The 19,474-nt window shown below is 40.9% G+C and overlaps 1 pseudogene and 1 gene segment (V, D, J or C); both read left to right on the top strand.

The window, feature by feature from the left end:
- The first annotated feature begins 4,857 nt into the window (after positions 1–4,857).
- LOC105538226 lies at positions 4,858–5,369 on the top strand. The segment is given in 2 exon segments: positions 4,858–4,959; positions 5,045–5,369. Coding segments are annotated over 2 exon segments (363 nt in total).
- A 9,183-nt stretch (positions 5,370–14,552) lies between these two features.
- On the top strand, positions 14,553–14,994 carry LOC105538228 (annotated as a pseudogene).
- Positions 14,995–19,474: the final 4,480 nt, after the last annotated feature.

Genomic DNA, 19,474 nt, shown 5'->3' on the forward strand with positions numbered 1-19,474 from the left:
GTTGATTTTCTGTCTCAATGATTTGTCTAGATTGTCAGATGGGCATTGAAGTCCATCACAATTGTATTGTTATCTATGTTCTTCCTTAGGTCTAATAGTATTTGTTTTATGAACATGGGTTTTCTGGTGTAGAGCACATAAATATTTAGAATTGGTATTTTTAATCAATCATTTTATCATTATGTAATGACTTTCTTTGTCTTTAATTACTGATGTTTACTGAAAGTTTATTTTATATGATATAAGCATAGTTACTCTTGCTTGCTTTTGGTTTGTATTTCCATGAAATATCTTTTTTCGCCCTCTTGATCTTGAATGCATGTGTTTTTACCAATTAAGGGAGTTTCATGTCAGCAGCATGAATTTCAAAACTCTTTTTTATTCTTTCTACCAATGTGATATGTGAAGTTTGGCTCCTGTTGTTATGTTAATTATTAACTAGTGGCTTTGTAGTCTTAATTGTGTAATAGTTTTATGAGTGAATTTTATAATTTTGTGTTGTTTATGATGGTGAGTATTGACCTACGGCTTCCATATTTGGACTCCCTTGAGCATTTCTTGTAGTTCTGGTCTAGTGTAAATAAATGTCCTTAGCATTTTCTTACCTTAGAAATACTTTATTTCTCCTTCATTTATGAAGCTTGGTTTAGCAGGATAGAAAATTAATTATTGACATATAATTTTTTTCCTTTTTTTTTTCTTTAAATAGTCTGAAATTGAGAGTCCAATCTTTTCTATCTTATAAGTTTATGCTGAGAAGTACATTGTTAGTATAATAGAATTTTAGATAAATAGACACTTTTTTGTGAATTTTAGAATGTTTTTCTTCCTATTTCCTTTATAGACTGAGGACTGTAGATCTTGGTTATGTCTGTTTTCCAGGGTCTTGTCATGGAGTTTTCTGAACTTCTTTCATCTGCATGTGAAAATCTCTAGCAAGACTAGGGATATTTTCCTCAATTATTTCATCAATTTGGTCTTCTAAAAATTTTTACTAATTTTCTCCCTCAGGAATATCCACGATCCACTGTTTCAACTGTTTTACATAATCCTATACTTCCCAATGATTTTGTTCATTTTTATCTGACTGGGTTAATTTGAAATATCTGTCTGTTAGGTTTGATGTTCTTTCTTCAGTTTAGTGTAGTCCTTTGTTAAAGTTTTAAACTGTATTTTCTAATTATAATTCAATGAAGTTTTCATTCCCTGAAGATCATTTTTAAAAAATCAAAATCTTAAGTAAATCTTGAATTGTTCTGATTTTTGTTTGTTTGTTTTTTGACACAGAGTCTTGCAGTGTCACCTGGACAGGAGTGCAATGGTGTGATCTTGGCTCACTGCAACCTCCGCCTCCCAGGTTCTTGCATTTCTGCCTCAGCCTCCTGAGTAGCTGGGATTACAGGCGCACACCACCACACCAAGCCAATGGTTTGTATTTTAGTAGAGATGGCTTTTCACTATGTCGGCCAGACTGGTCTGGAACTTCTGACCTCATGATCCCCCCTCCTCGACCTCCCACAGTGCTAGGATTACAGGGATGAGCCACAATGCCTGGCCTGAGTGGTTCTAATTTATTTGTGTTGGTTCTCAACTCTCTTTTGGATTTAATTGAGCTTCTTTAAAATAAATATTTTGAATTACTTATCTGAGATTTCAAATGTATCATGTTGTTTAGATTCTATTGCTGGAAAGCTAAGGTGATATCCGGGGTCTTGTAATTCTGCTTTTTCATACTTCCAGAATTGCTTATCTGTTTGCTTTTCATTGGCTAAACTATCTCTTACTATTTTTGAACTTATTTTGATTTTAATGAAAATTTCGTTCCTTTAGAATGTGAATATCATGCATATTGGGTGGGTCTTTTTATTTGGTTCTTGGTTTACTCAGTGGCAAAGACTCTGTAATTGTTTCTTGTCTATAGATGGTCATTATTTAGTGGCTTTCTGAAATGATGGTTGTAAAACAATGTACTGGGCCTGTGAGCAGGCTCACTGCCTCCTGCAGGTCCTGGATAGTGGAGGCCTCAGGAACTGTTTCTCATTTGGGATGCATTTGTTTCAGCAGATCTTATATTGGGTTGTTAAGTTTACCCTTCACGTTAGTAGGTGGCCTTACGGATTTGAGCTGACTGCGGGAGAAGCAGATGAGTACATGCTCGATATCTGTGCACAGGGAGAAGCTCTCCGTTGCCTCAGGCAATGGGTTGGTCTATGAAATGCACAGTGACCTGAGTTCTCTGCTGAGCTCCTGAGAGGGGGACGAACATGAGCCACTTAGCCTAGCAAGCAAAAGCACCAGCCTTGATGGAAATGGCCAGGTGAGGGGCATCTACTCAGTGTGATTTCTTTTGTTATTAATAGTTTTAGTGTTGTGCCTTTTCCAAATTCCAGCTTTAGTAGTAACATACTGAGCATGTGAGCAGGCCCGTGGTCTTTTGCGGAGCTGGAATCACAGAAGTATTGAGAAGCTAATCTCATTTTCACCTGCTCTACACTGGTGGTAGCGGCTTTGTATTAGGTCATGCAGTTTGAACACCAGACCAGTAGGTGGCGCGTGCAGGTAAGAGCCGGCTATGGGGGCAGCAGAAGGATTTACGCTTTACCAGTGGTTAAAGTGGGAAATTTGTCACGTTCCAGATCTTAGAGAAAAGACTTTTAGTTATTTCTCATTCATTATAATACTACCTGAAAGTCTCTGGAATACAACTTTTTGTTATGTCGAGATGTGTTCTTTCTATACCCATTTTTATTTATTTTTTCCTGAGAGGATGTTGAATTTCATCAAATGCTTTTTCAGCATCAGTTGAAAAAATGATAATATGTGAATTAAAGATCTAAATGTAAAACCTGAGACTATAGAAACTCTGGGTAATACCCTAGGCAATACAATTTAGTACATAAGAACTGGCAAAGACTTTATTCTGAAAATGATAGAAGCAATTTTAACAAAATCAAAAATTGACAAATGGGACCTAAGTAAACTAAAGAGCTTCTGCATAGCAAGATATACTATCAACAGAGTAAACAGGCAACCTCTAGAATGGGAAGTAAAGTATTTGCCACCTATACATCTGACAAAGGTCTAACATTTATAATATACATGGAATTAAACAAACATACAAGAAAGAAAAAGTGGTCAAAGGACATGAAAACACATTTACAAAAAGACATAAGTGTGGCCAAATAGCATAGAAAAACATGCTGGATATCACTATCATTGGAGAAACACATATTAAAACTACAGTGAGGTACCATCTCACATCAGTCAGAATGGGTAATCTTAAAAAATGTAATAACAGATGCTGCTAAGGTTGCAAGAAAAAGGGAACATTTATACACTTTTTGTGGTAATATAAATTGTGGAAAGCAGTGTGGTGATCCCTCCAATAACCTAAAACCGAAGTTTCATTTGACCCAGCAATCCCACAGCTGGACAGACAGCTAAAGGAATGTAAACATGTAGGTTCACTGCAACACTATTCACAATAGCATACACATGGAATTACCTAAATGCTCATAGTGGCAGAATGGATAGAGAAAAATGTGGTACATAGAACCACGGAATACTATGCAGCTAAGAAAAGAATGAAATTATGTCCTTTGTAGGAACATGAGGGAACTGGAGGTCATTACTCTTTGCAAACTGATTTAGGAACAGAAAATCAGACACTGTATGTTCTCACTTATTTGTTGAAGATAAATAATGAGAAATATTCTCTCAGGGCCTGAGCCTTACTCAAGAAATCATTCTATAATAAGTGTTCAACAAGTTGCTAATATGTTTTTAAATATCCTATTTCATCTGGACCATTTATATCACTAATAAAGCCAAGAGAACTCTATGTAAAAGTGAGATTCTATGATAATAAATATCTTAACAGTGAGAATATGAAGGATATGGATGGTTTATTAATTTGATGAGTACGTAACTGTGGGATACACTATGTTCCTATGAATAAGACATTCAGATTTCAGAGCTAAGTAATATTTCCTACGCTGTGTATTTGACTTGGCAGTGGTGGATTCCAGAGTGTGGCAGGTGCACAGACCATGTGGATCAGAAATCAACATGTAAAGATGACCATCTATGGATATGAACTAAAAGTATGTAAAGACTTCAAGTAATTCCATTTAATGGAGTTTGAGATAAAACCCAAACTTATTCAAAACACAAATTACTTAGTATTTATTTTGGATTTATGAGTTTATCAATAAATTCAAATTCCTATTTCCATTTCAACTCCTGCTTCCTACTCTCAGTGGGAGGGAAAACTCAGAGCCAATCACACATCACAGGGCAAATCTGTCAACCAAGACTCTTTCCACTGAAGGGTCTGGGAGCTCAGGACTCTCAGGCAGGTGCTGGGGACTCTGTCTTGGGAGTGCCCAGCAGATCTTGGAACGCTCCATTGGGCCTGCTGGGCACTCATGTAGGATAACTAGTGGCCACTTATTCAGAGTTACCAGTGAGCTCTGACTGTTCCTAATGGGACCAGGATGGAGTCAAGGTGCCTGCTCAATGTCAGAGACAGCGATAGTCCCAGAAACAATGGAGGTAATCTCTATTTCAATAAAATGTGGATTCACAGTGAGGAGCACATCCTGGAAGTGGGGATTGTTCTTCATTAGGAAGAGTGCTGTCCACAAAAAGCTTAAAAATGGGGCAGGGGTTACATTTCCTCAAGCAGGATTTGGGCTTGATCCTTCAGCATCCCACTCTTGTGTGGCTGATGTAGCATCTGTGTATTTTTCTCATCCTAGATCAGGCTTTGAGCTGTGAAATACCTTGCCTCATGAATATGCAAATAACCTGAGCTCCTCTGAGATACATATAAATCTATTGGTACCTTCAGAGCATCACTCAACAACCACATCCCTCCTCTGGAGAAAACCCTGGAACCGCAGCTCCTCACGATGGACTGGACCTGGAGGATCCTCTTCCTTGTGGCAGCAGCTACAGGTAAGCAGCTTCCTAGCCTTAACACTGAGGAAGGAATCCTGGTTCAGTCAAAGAGGATTTTACTCACTCCTGTGTCTCTCCATAGGCACCCAGTCTCAGGTCCAACTGGTGCAGTCTGGGGCTGAGGTGAAGAAGCCTGGGGCCTCAGTGAAGCTCTCCTGCAAGGCTTCCGGTTATACCTTTACCAGCTACGGTATAAACTGGGTGAGACAGGCCCCTGGACAAGGGCTTGAGTGGATGGGATGGATTAACCCTAGCAATGGTAATACAGGCTACGCACAGAAGTTCCAGGGCAGAGTCACCATGACCAGGGACACGTCCACAAGCACAGCCTACATGGAGCTGAACAGCCTGAGATCTGATGACACGGCCGTGTATTACTGTGCAAGATACACAGTGTGAAAACCCACATCCTGAGAGTGTCAGAAACCCTGAGGGAGAAGGCAGCTGTACTGGACTGAGGAGATGACAGGGGTCAATAGTTTTAAGGCTGTTTTGAATATGGGTTACATATTTAAGAAAAAAAGAACAACAGAAATAAGTAACACTCTAATTGTAAGAGATACATTACATTTAAGAGTCATCATAAAAGCCAAATTCACAGAGTGGGAAATCCACACTCAATAAAGTTGTTACAAACATTCCATGAAGGTGCCACTGTGAACAGGTTTTCAAATTAGATGAATACATGGTTTAGTGCAAGGTTATTTGATCAAGTAGTAGGAGTAAGTATGATTATTAAAAACTGGCAAAAATTTCTTTCAAATGTTTCTGCCACTCTTTATAAATTTATATAAAATTATTTTTAGAGCAGCTTTAGGATTCCAAAGAAATTGCACAGAAGGTGTGAGATTTCCCATGAATCCCTGCCCTACACAGGCACAGCCTCCTCCACCACGACCATCCAGGACCACAGGCACAAATCAGTTGTAATGGATGAATCTACAAGGACAGTTGGTTCTTTCGTTTTTGGTGATCCCCTAATATATCAAGCCTAAATTATCTCAGAGCACCACAGGTATTTTCAGTGGCTTTTTAGAGATATTAGTCAGAGGGAAAGTGGGTGAAGCTCTTACTCTTTGAACCCTTTCTTCAAAAAACCATAAAACATGTATTAATTTAGCACTTATCTTACTTCCGGTTTACAGAGTTTCTTCTAAGAGAGTAAGATTTTTAAGCTTTTAAAGGCAGGTTCATGTCTGTAAAAGTCCAGCAAGTTCTGGTGAATCGCACAATGAACATCCTTTCATGAGAATTGGAGACCCTGGCAATGAGAGACTCCATGTATAATGCCCTACAGTTGGATTAGGTACACTGCAAGCTCTTGGGTGGTGGGTCTGAATAAGACGATCTGTGCAGCGAATGCAAACACATGCATGGGACTCAGGCAGGAGCAAAAGCTTCCATTTACAAAGTGAGTGGGCACCTGAAGGGAGCCCTCACAGAGGTGGGCACTGCTCGCCCTTGATGAGTGTACATTAGCCAGAGGCATGATCACGATTGGTCTTGCGGGGAAAGAGCACCTCTGAGGTCACAGGTTATGAAAATGTGTGTCATCCTCCATCGGAGCAAGTCCATCTGCTTGCCTGTGGGTGTCAACCCCATGGAGGGTGCACTTTGGGAGATGACAAGATGCACATAAACTTCCTATCACTAATTATCCACTGCCACACACTCAGAACAAACCTGTGCTCCAGAAATCGATAGGTCCCTGCCAAAATAAACAGAGCTTAAGGATTTTATTACCTGGTGAATATACTGCCCAAAACCACACGTTTCAGAAAGATTAGCTCAGAAATGTTTACCAAGTGACTGAAAGGCAGTGGTGGGTGAGGTGACGGGACAGCCTCAGGGCTGCACATGAGGAGGGCTCCCTCCCCCATGCAGGCTTTTCCTCCAGGAACTGCACCAGGATCTCACGAAGGATCAGGGAGAATTCTGAGAACACCCTGCTGCGGTGCTGCCTAGAGGGGAAGAATAAATATGAAAAAATACAACTCTGAGTAACGTATGGGCATTCGTTCATGAAAACTGTTTTTCTGGAAGCTTGTGAAGGTCTTGAAATACCACCGATTAGCTGAGGGCAAACATTTAAACCCTCCTTTACAAGGAGTTCAAGCAGGCTGGATGTGTCCTTCCATAGATGATCTTCCCCAGCCCCTTCCTCTTCCCAGCTCATCCCTGGCTCTCTGTGTAAACAGTTCTCATCAGTGGAATGTGGTTGATAAGTGTGGTCATGTTATTTTAAAAACTCCCCTGCACATAGCACGTCACAGCTTAAAATCTCTTGTGGACAAAACAGTAACAAAGGCACCCACCAGGGTTGAGCATCCCGTGTTGCTGACAGTGACCATGGGGGGTCAACGTCCTCCTCACAGTCCTGTGTCAGAGCATCCCCTGAGTGATTTCATTAGCAACTTCCCAGGAGAATCAGTTTAAAACTACTTGTCCTGTTCTCCATAGGACATCTATTTTCCTGAAGAAATAGAGCCGAATAGTGAATACACTGAATGTCTGCTGGTTTTGCAAGTTTGTGACTTTGTCACTTTCTAATTTCTGAGTTATGTAGATCACTCTATATATTTCTCTTACAGGAATGACCAGCCTTCTGGATGTCAAATATAATTGACTTTCTTCATGTAAAAGTGAACACAAGCTCCTCACGTCTTCTGTGCTCACTGACAAGTCTCAACTCACACAAGGTGTGTCTTTATTAGTTTTGTTTTCTGGTATCTCTACTTGGCTTATTCACCACGCCCATTTTATGTTACTTGCACAGGTAATTGACTGTTAGTTTTACAATTTACTGCTGCTTACTTTAACTAAGCAGGCAATGGCTTAGAATAGAAAACAATGTAAAGTAAAAGTACATGCAGTAATATTTAATGTAAGTAAGCAGGCAGCTGAAAGCAAGGGAAATGTACTCTGCTGTGTAAGAGTATGGAGACCTCATAGTATGATGATCTTCTGCAGTTTAATCCACACTGCTACATAAGTGACAGCATCCACTCTCTTTATATCAGAGCTTTCCCTGACATGTGCAATGAAGACTGAGCCCAGATATCTCCAACTTAGCTTGCAGCTCAGTTGTGACCAGCACCTCTCCCCAAGTGCCTGAACTGATAGTGATATCACATTTGTCTAAAAAAATTACTCCCTGTAAGGATACTAACCAGTCATACGGAGATAATTTGAAAAAATTAAAGCCCAAACCTGATAGGTAGTAATTTATACTTAGAAGAATTAACTTTTATCTGCACATGGTTTTTTTTTAATGATAGAGAAGCTACTAGTGCCACTGTCCAAGTTACTGGATATCTTATTCCTAGAATGAGACACTGCATAATGTGTTCTGACATGAGGGAATGTAGCTATAGTTAAGGGATAGGAGATGTGATCATTGGAACATGAGTCGGAGATCCAGCAGTTCTTGCTCCTTCACATTTGCCCAGAAGCAAAGACCCCAGTAGAACAATGGAAGCATTGACTTAAGTCTCCACAGTCTGATGTGAGATAAACAGCAGGCATTTTTTGCCTCTGCTTTATAGTAGGAAATGTAATCTCTAAAGAAGGCCCATTTTGGGGATAATACCATTCTCCAGGATGCTTAAATTCCCCCAAAACAGAGAGCACTACAGTGCCCAGTGGCCAGGAGCTACAACAGCTGGGTCTGGAAACCAGTGGACAGAAATGTCAGTTTCTCTTACCACATGTATGATTGAAATTTGAAGAATGTTTCTTTCCTTCTCCATAATCATAGGCTGCGATGGACTGGAGGTCCTAGTACATTAAAAAAAAAAAAAAAATGTGTCTGCTTTGGATACAGAATTAGTCTCATAAAATAATTGTGCTTCTGTGGTCCTCACACTGTTGGACCAGCTGACCAAGAAAGTGTTGTAAGAGCTGCAGTGTTTACTGATTTCTATCATAGTTGGGGCTACATTTGCATCTACCAAGGGAAAGAGAGCTAAGAGAGATAAGAAAATCTGGCCTAGGGCAAGCACAGTGGCTCACGCCTGTGATCCCAGCACTTTGGGAGGCTGAGGCTGGTGGATCACGAGATCAGGAGATCGAGACCATCCTGGATAATATGGTGAAACCCGGAAAAAATTAGCCAGCCCGTGGTGGCGGCGCCTGTAGTCCCAGCTACTTGGGAGGCTGAGGCAGGAGAATGGTGTAAACCTGGGAGGCGGTGCTTGCAGTGATCTGACATCACACCACTGCACTCCAGCCTGGGCAACAGAGCGAGACTCTGTCTCAAAAAAAAAAAAAAAAAAATTCTCGCCTAGATAGAGTCTACAGATTTATTTTCATTTCCTCAAAATGAAGTAAAAAAAATCACATCAACTAAAATGTGGATGATGATGAATTGATAAAGGACAACAGTCACACTGTTTCAGGTGTGTTTTAACTCAAAGTCACACAACATGAGAGAACCTGAACTCTGGAGTCCTGGGCATCTCTGAGGAGAATCTAGAAGGTGGGCGGGAGCAAACAGTGATTCATATCTCAGGAAATTTCAGGGGTACCTGCTCTAGGGGAAAGAAAAGCCTGAACCTCTCCCACAGTGTGCTCTGCTAAAAATTTTGTCTGACTTACTGTATTCATCGACACAAATATTTTTGTCTAGTCCTCTTTTAAATTTTTTGTCTCTATTAAAATTCTCACATTGTTCTTGCATGCTGACGCTTACTTATTAAACATGTTTCTAATACTTATTTAAATATTCTGCCAGGTAATCCATACGCTTTTTAAATCATTGTTGCCAGTTTCTGGAACGTTATCTTGTCCTTCTGTTTGTACTATTCTCCCCGTTTCTTCATTTTCCTTGACTGTCTTTGTTGCTTTATGTTCGTCATAACAAGCAGCTCTTTGCTCATCATAACAAACAGCCACACTCTTCAAAGACTAGGCTCATAGAGACCACCCTCACCAATCACTTCATTCAGTGATTGTGGATCTCTCAAAACTTCATAATAACTTCAAATTATTCAAACTTCTGTCTCTGTTCTCAGTGGCCCCCAGGTTTAGAGAATGTTGGGTTGTGCCAGGACTCCCAGGTAGGAGAGGTAGAAACTATTTACTCAAGCAGCCTCATGAATAGGTGCACCATTAAACACAGTGTTATTATTGAGGTATGATACATTAAAATAATGTCAGTTCAAGCTCTTCTCGACCAGTCATGTAACATTGAAATGTTATAGTTTCTTATGTGGATCTCTCTGGAGTTTATCTTTTGAATACTTAGGTAAAATTACAAACTAGTACAAAGCTGTCTATTTTGCAAAATTATCTGTTGCTGAATTTTCATCTTCTGTGTATCTCTTTTTGCACTTAATCTTTTATTAGTCATGTATCCAGAATATAGAAATCTGTCCTAAAATTCCTTCTTTTTTTAAGTTTATGGGGTTTCCAGAAGATGTGAGAACCTTCTTTATTTATAAAATCCCTGATTCCACATTGCTGAATAGTTTCCTCTTTAATTTATCTCCTCCTCTCACATGATATTATATTAAGCAAGGAGAAATCAAAACACACCATCCACACTTTGCTTAGAAATCCCCAAAGCTAAATTTTTAATCATCACTTACTAATTCTAATTTTACCAATTGTAATGTAATTAACATAAATCTATAACAAGGTTCACATACTTTCCAGTATCCAATACCATGTTTGTGACAGAAACAAAGCATGTGTGTTCTCTGAAACGTGGTCACCTGAGACCTGAGATGACAGATCATGCAGGTATTGTTCTGGTCTCTAAGGTTGGGGACAACAATAGTGATAACAATTCTGAACGCACAGGCTCCTACTTGAAAGGTTATACGTAAATTTAATGCTGCAATTTTATATTAACACCTTGTTTGAATGAAGCTCAGAGGAAGAGGCCACATCCCAGGTCACACAGTGAAGAGGAATGGAGCTGTGCTCTGCTCCCCACACTACCTACAAATCCCAGGCACGAGCCCAGATTCCACTGATGCATGGCATCTAGAGGGCAGTTCCCAGGGGATGATTGGGGCACCTGCTTCCTGGGGCAGGGCGCTTTCTTCTCTCAATTGTCCACTTGCTCCTTCTGCAGGCTCTGGAGGGAGCACTTGTATTGCCATGATTTATACATGTTCTCTCCCCTAATATGACAAAAAAAATAGTTATTGAATTTTCAGTTTAATTTCCTCTGAAGCACATTGGGTGAGCAGAAAGAAATAAATCACATTCCTTATCCTCCCACACAGCCAAAGATTCCTGAAGGCAGAGCTGATGTGATGTACTCATAGGTTGATCTCTGCCTCTCAGAGGTGGCCTTGGTCTTCAAGTTTCAGCAATTCTGGGAAGCGAAGGACACCTCCATCTCCTCCTCCCTGCTCTGTAGCTCACCTGAGAACAGCTTTCTTATTGGAATATCTTGTGTTTAAGGAATAAGAGTCCCTGTTTCAGGTTTGGGGGCCTGAGTGCACCTACTGGATCCAGCCCAGGACTGGAGATACTTTCCAGAACAGAACATCACCTGAGACATGACCAGTCACACTGCTTCACTTTCACAATTTCAGCTTCCTCAGAAGAAAATTAAAATTACTGAGACTGTTTCATAAGCATTGTGCCATGTCCTTTCTCTGTTTTCCTGCCTGTTCATTTATGTCATACCAGGTGCCTGTTATACATAATAAGATCAAAATTCTGCCCCCAGTAGCACATCAATGGAGACCTTTGATTGGACTTTTGGTTTATGCTCTGACATGTAGATTATAATGTTCATCACCCTCATTTTTATGTCAAAAGAAATCTGCATAATCTGAATGCCAATACTTTTTGGAATCCACTAAGTAACTTAAATTGAAAAATAAATACCCACTCAAGGACCTGGATAGATAGGCAAGTCCAGAATGGCAGTTGACAGTTGCTTAACTGGAAGAGAAGCTGCAGAAGCCACAGGCTGTTGAGGACACTTACATGGTCAGCACTATAGACGTCCGAAAGACAGATGTGGACTCGGTCAACATGACTGTTCCAGAGGGTCTTGTGCTTCTACGTTTTACGGGCTTTCTCTCCAGAAACCTCCAGATTCTAAAAAATACTATCCAAATACATTTCTTATCGGTCAGATTGGAAAATATTAATGACTGAGAAATGTAACAGGAGCCTTTTTCTAAAGCTTCGACAGGGAAGGACGTTCCCAGAACTTATCCTACATGAAGGAAGACAAATCTCGCATTGCAGATTTCTCCCCCATTCTTCCATTATTATACAAATGAGTAAAGTTAGCCAATAGGGTTAGATGAAAGTAAATAGTCCAGGTACACTGAAACCACGAAAGGGAGTAATGGTCAAAAACAGCTTTTCTCCTGGGGATTCCTGGTGAAAGTCGCAGCCCAGAAGAGGAAGCCGATCGCGTCTCTAGGTTTCCATTGTCAAAACAGGCAGTGCTGACCTGCACTGCACAATCCATTCTAATCAGGATGATGGCTCTGGATTAAACATGAGAGTGTGGCAATGCACAGACTCTGAGAACATACAGAAAATAAAATTTAAAAAAATAATAAAAAAAATGGCACACTCAGACAAGGACAGTAGAGCAATACGAAGCCTCTGACTTCAACATTTTTGAAAACAGTACTTGGAAACTTCCTCATTCATCTCAGCTTCTTTTATCATGAAGCCTTTGCAAGGTTCTTAGCTGAGACAAAGAAAATAACAACCTGCATGCACTTCCAAAGTCTCCACTTGTATCCTGTTTGCTTTAGATCTCTAGGAGGAAAAGTAAGATACCTGGGCCTAGTGTCAGTGTGGGAGGCACTTTCTACAGGTGAGGCACTAGGAAGAAGGGAAAACGTGTGTTATTGGAATATTGGATATGAAATGTGCTCTCATCTGAAAGCATCTGCACCTGCTGGAAATCTCAGAGGCAACATTCAGCTGCAGGGAACAAGGCACACCCAAATCTCCTGTAAGGTTTTGGATTCATTTTCCTGCACCTGCTGGAAATCTCAGAGGCAACATTCAGCTGCAGGGAACAAGGCACACCCAAATCTCCTGTAAGGTTTTGGATTCATTTTCCTCTGATTCGGTGCATCTGGAGCTTAGAGAAGGCGCTCCCTCCTGTGTCATAGAATCCTTGCTTTGAGTCTCCCTGTAGAGTTCATTAGGTTCAGTAAGGCTAATCAGTAGATGTTTCAAGAGACGGTGTCAGCAGCATATGGTGTCACTGAAGGAGTATTCTAAGCCAGGACAAAGCCATTTCATGTTAGGCTAGGGAGGCTGAGGGAAAATGCTTTGTGAGCCCCATGGGAACTTCCTCTCAAGGCAAGGACTGGGCTGGAGGGGACACTCAGGAGCCACCCAGCCCAGGTTACAGCCCCGGAGCAGGTGCACAGGAGGCTGGGGATGAGGTTTCCTCTTAGCGCCTGTGTCTTCCTTTGTCAACAAAACAACAACAACAACAACAACAACAAAAAACCCGAGTGTTCAAGAAGTTGCTGATGTGCCTTTAAATATCCTGTTACATCAGAATCATTCATGTAACTTAAGGCAACCAGAACTATTTTTTAAAGTGGGTTTCAAAGACTGTAAATACCTTAATAGTGAGGATATAAAGAACAGGAATGGTTTTACTAATTGAAAGGATACAGAATTGTGGGAGTCTCTATATTCCTATGAATAAACAATTCAGATTTCAGTGTTAAGTAATGTTGCCTACATTGTGTGTGTGACAAGGCAGTGATGGATCTGAGAGTGTGGCAGGTGCACAGACCTAGTGAGTCAGAAATCAACATGGAAAGATGAGGATCTATGGATATGAACTGAAAGTATGTAAACAGTTCATGAAATTCTATTAAATGGAGTAGGAAATAAAACCCAAACTTATCCAAAATACAAATTCCTTCACGATTATTTTGGGAGCAGTGAGTTCATCAGGAACCCCAAACTTCTCTTACATCTTCTGATTCCTACTGTCCATGAGATGAGAAAATCAGCTCTAACTGTGCATCACAGGGCAAATCTGTAAACCAAGAGTGTTTCTATTGAAGATCATGGAGGATCAGGAAGCCAGGCAGGTGCTGGAGACACTGTCTCAGGAGCACGCAGATGATCTCAGGGGGACCTGCTGGACACTCACGTGGGACATCAGCTGTCACTTTCTCAGAGTCACCAGTGAGCTGTGCTGCTGCCTGATGGGACTAGGATGAGGTCAAGGCACCTTCTTAGTGTCATGGAGAGTGATGGTTCCAGAAATCATCCAGGTGGTCTCTAAGCTAATCAAATACGGGTTCACAGTGAGGAGCATGTCCTCTGGGTGCTTGGTCTTCAGTGAAAGGACGTCTGGACACCAAACGTTTGTAAATGGAGCAGAGCCTACATTTCCTCAAGGAGGATTAGGGCTTGTACCATCAGCATCCCACTCTTGTAAGGCTGATGTGTCATTTACCTTCCCTTATCCTGAATCAGGGTCTTGAGCCATGAAATGCTCTGACTCATAAATATGCAAATAACCTGAGGTCCATTGAGGTAAATATGGATATGTCTCAGCCCTGAGAGCATCACCCAGAAGCCACATCCCTCAGCTAGAGAAGCCCCAGGCAGCACAGCTCCTCACCATGGACTGGACTTGGAGGATCCTCTTCCTGGTGGCAGCAGCGACAGGTGAGAGGCTGCCAAGTCCCAGTGATGGGATTGAGTGCAGTCAGGGGGGCTCTCATCCACTCCTGTGTCGTCTCCACAGGTGCCCACTCCCAGGTCCGGCTGGTGCATTCTGGGGCTGAGGGGAAGAAGCCTGGGGCCTCGGTGAAGGTCTCCTGCAAGGCTTCTGGATACATCTTTACTAGCTCTGCTACGTAGTGGGTGCGACAGGCCCCTGGACAAGGCCTTGAGTGGATAGGAGTGATCATCATTGGCAATGGTAACACAGGCTATGCACAGAAGTTCCAGGGCAGAGTCACCATTACCATGGACATGCCCATGAGCATAGCCTACGTGGAGCTGAGCAGCCTGAGATTCGAGGACACGGCCGTGTATTACTGTGCGGCAGACACAGTGTGAGAACCACATCCTGGGAGTGTCAGAAACCCCAGGAAGAGGCAGCTGTGCTGGCATGGAGGAGATGACAAAGATTATTAGATTGAAGATTTTCTTAGAAAATGACATTAAGGCATTAATGAAAAGGAACAACATAAATGTATATTTAAGAAATTTTAATTATTTGAGAGATTTTTCATACATTTATTCTGTTAGCTATTTCAGGGATTTGAATATGAATCCAATTAATTAAGCTGATATAGACTTCCTCTGAAGGTATCTTTTAAACATCAATTTCTAAATCAGTGTTGTAAATATTTTGGAACGCCGACACAAGAACACATTTTAAGTCTACTTTTATCTCTATTTTTTAAAAATGCCAAAAAGAATCTTATTTTGTGCATGTTCCATTTTGAATTCCCACCATCAATGCATGATAGTTCTTGGTTTTCCTCATTCAAATTGCCATTTATCATTAAGAGTATTGTGTGTTTTAACCCTTCTACTAGGTGAGTAATGTTATCTAATTTTTATTTAAATGCACAGGTCCCTAAATAAATTCATATTTAACAATTTTTGTATAATTATTGGTGAGATGCCTCTCATGATATTTGATTCATTTTTTAACTGCATTTTTTATGAGTTGTATGTATATTTGCATATTGATTACAAAAGTCATTTAACAAATTAAAATAATTCATTTAACAAATATGTGACTTGGAGGTTTTGTCTCCATGTTTCCGGTTGTCTTTTACTTCCTTATGCCTGTGTATTGCAGAAAAATGTGTGTGCGCGCGCGTGTGTGCGTATGTGTGTACAAGTTTACATGAAAAACATGTAAATTTTTATTCATTCAAAGATCATGTCTTTGGCATTATATCTGATATCTCATTATAAAATACACTAATAGTGATTATTTTTTTCCATATCTCTAATCTCAGGACACAATCAACTCGTGAGTGTTTAACCTTCACCTACCTGAGTGGAGGACCCTCCACCTGAGATATTTGCAATATTTCTGTAAGGAGACGTGTTCTTCTTCCAATTATTTCTTTATTTAGTCAACCATTGATGTCCGTATTGGTTTATGGATGTCTGTTTCATACTCTGAAGAAGATCCTTGCTACATTCTTCGTTTTATTGTTCAAATCATCAGAGCTTTATTAGGTGCTGGGAGCTCATGTAGTTTGATTCCTGCATCCTTACAGTAAACCTCACCCTTTTGTTTTTGGACATTTCCCTGTTTCCAGGTATTACAATAAATTCTAAGCTTGTTTTCTATGTTAACTTTTTTGTACATAGAATCAGCCATTTTTCTAAAGACTGCTTGTTTCTGATGTTAAAGAATAGTATTAAAATTTAAAAAATGTCATACTGGTATGTGTGTTGTTAATGTGGTGTAAGTACTTCTAGGACCTCTCAACCAATTGGCCTAGTAAATGTCCATGTTTATATGAACCCATGTATATGGACACATCGAAACTATTTATGTACCTAATCTTCTGTAACTTGATTACATTAAACATGAGAACACACTGGTGTCTCCACCCAACTATGCTACCACATGGACCTTTACAGCCTTCCTTCCTTGACTATCCATAACCACCCACTGCAAAGTGAGGAATCCTATCCTAACATGTGTCATTTTATTACTTAGCTGCACAATTTCAGGACACATGCATAACAGAATCAGAAATGTAAAGCTCATTGGAAACATGTTTATCTACTAGAACACACTGCTTATGTGCAGTTTCTTTACATTATAAACATATAGAATTTCCTCATTTTCAAAGTTGCTTAGGTCAGCAACTTCATTTTCCACTTTCTTCAGTGAAGTCATTTCAATGACAATGTATAATGGCATGTATTTGAAATTCTTTCAAAGTCAAAACTATAGTCAGGTAAACATATAGAGCATATTCAAGCAATTTAGAGAGTGGGTATAAAATAAGTAAAAATGGCACTGGTTAAGAAGAGTAAAATTATTTTTAGTGACATACGATGGTTAAGACATGGCAGAATTAATTTGGCTAAGCTCATACTGTTGTGACAAAAAATATAAACCTAAATATATACAATTTTTGTAAAAAATATTTAGCAGTTCATTATTCCGGGATTAAACGCAGACTGTATAAAATTATCTAATAACTTATTTGTGAGGGTGGGGATATCATGAGACACATGCAACAAAGAATGAAGAAATTTTCCTCATTCGCATATAAGACATTTCCATTCACTAAAGACCTTTAACAAAAAAATCAATTTTCTATATGATCCAGGTTTTTTTCCTTCTGACAAGAAAATAACCCATAGGATTCTTTTGTTTCCTTGGTTGAGAAAGATTTTCCACAAGCTTCAACACATGTCAGGCATGCACTGTCCCTGAATGGGCATTTACCCTCAGATAGGTACACACACCTGTCAGCATGTAGGCTCTTCTGTCAGACAAACACACCTTTCCTCATATGGATTCTTCCCTCAGACAAACACACATGTCCCCACATGGACTCTTTCCTCAGACCACCACATCTGTCCTTACATCTACTCTTTCCTCAGGAAACAGGCATTTCCTCATGTGGACTCTTGTTTCAGACAAGCAAACATGTCTCCATGTGAACTCTTCAGTCAGATAAGTACACACATTTCCACACTGACTGTTTCCTTACACAAGCACATATATTCAATATTGAGCTGTTTTGTGAGAAAGGTATCCCTTTTCTCTGGAAGTGTATTTTTATGTTCTTACTGGACATATTTTTTGATAATGTTTGCTACTACAAAGATACCTGAACACTGTCCATACTAGAGAATAAGAAAGAGTAATGGGCAGATTAACCCTGTGCATCCAGACACAGGAATCTTTGACCCTGCCCTCCCTGAAATGGAGACACAGAGGATGGATGAGCAATACTGTGTGGTGCGCCCATGATCACAAAAAGAAAGACATGGAAATGTGTCCCCTCCCACCCTCATGAAAGGCAGCTCATCCCCTGTTCCTTCAGGCCCTGGCGAGGAGCCACCCCATGTCTGTGCCCTTTTGCAGTGTTCACACCATGGGGTCTGCACTGATCTGGGCTTCCCTTCTCATCACTCTCAGTATTAGGGTCCCTTATGAATCGGGTACAGCTGTGGTTGCTCCAGATGAGACTGTTCTTCCATTTCCTCTGTGTTTGCAGAAGTCTTGTGTGAAGTTTATTGGTGGAGTCAGAGAGAGAAAATTGTACAGCCCAGCAGTTCACTGAGACTCTCCTGAAAAGCCTCTGACTTCACCTTTACCAGCTGCAGCATGAGCTTGGTCCAGCAGACTTGATGACAGGGATTGCTGTGGGTGGCAACAGTGAGTGATCAAGTCGGAGTTCTCAGATCTCCATGAGTACAAATAAATTAACAATCCCAAGTGACACCCTTTCAAGTACAGTCTACCTTACACTGACCAACCTGAAAACCAAGGACAAGGCCTTGTATTACTGTGAGAGACACAGGAGAGGGAACATCTGTGTGAGCTCAGACACAAAAATCTCTGCAGGAAGACAGGAGGGAATTGCATTGTAGATGCTCCTCATAACCACAAAGAGGCAGTCAGGACCACCAGGAGGCTCTCAGGACACCTGGGGATGCTCAGCACCACCACAGGTGCTCAGGACATCAGTGGGCGCTCAGGACCAAGAGGGGGTGCTCAGGACACCAGGGGGCGCTCAGAACCACCACAGGTGCTCAGGACACCAGGGGGCGCTCAGGACCACCACACGTGCTCAGTACACCAGGGGGCGCTCAGGACCACGAGGGGGCGCTCAGGACACCAGGGGGCGCTCAGGAACACCAAGGGGCGCTCAGGACACCAGGGGGCGCTCAGAACCACTAGGGGCTGCTCAGTACCTGAGGGTTCTCTTAGGCGGCAGCTCCACATCAGGAGCCTGAGAGGCTGTGGTTTCCTTTTAAATCTTGGTGATTCCTGACCTGGTCAAGGAAAAGTCTTTCACAGCATCTCTCACCATATCTTCTTTGTAAATCCATGATTTCTTTTACCTACAAAACATTACCTTAGAACAGGGATTTAATTCAACTTTTAATGCGCAGATTTTCCAAGTAATACTGGCAGTGATCTCTCATGACAATTTTAAAATAGGTTATTTGTATATTTTATTTATGTAAAATGATACTATCTTTAAAATAGTACAATTTTTAAAAATCACACCTGCAATCCCAGCACTTTGGGAGGCTGAGGCAGGCAGATCACTTGAGCTCAGGAGTTTTACAACAGCCTGGTAACACAGTGAGATCTTTTCTATACAAAACAAGCAAACATCAACAAAAAATAGCTAGGTGTGGTGCTACCTCTGCAACCAGTTACTTGAAAGGCTGAGGCGGGAGAATCCCTTAAGCCTGGGAGGTTGATGCTGCAGTGAACTGCGATTGTGCCACTGCACTCCAGCCTCGTTGACAGAGCGAGACCCTTTCTTAAAAGTGCATATCCTCAATACGAACTGTTTCAATGAATAGAGCT

Source organism: Mandrillus leucophaeus, unplaced genomic scaffold (genome assembly GCF_000951045.1).
Source record: "Mandrillus leucophaeus isolate KB7577 unplaced genomic scaffold, Mleu.le_1.0 Scaffold1873, whole genome shotgun sequence".
In the NCBI taxonomy this organism is placed as follows: domain Eukaryota; kingdom Metazoa; phylum Chordata; class Mammalia; order Primates; family Cercopithecidae; genus Mandrillus; species Mandrillus leucophaeus.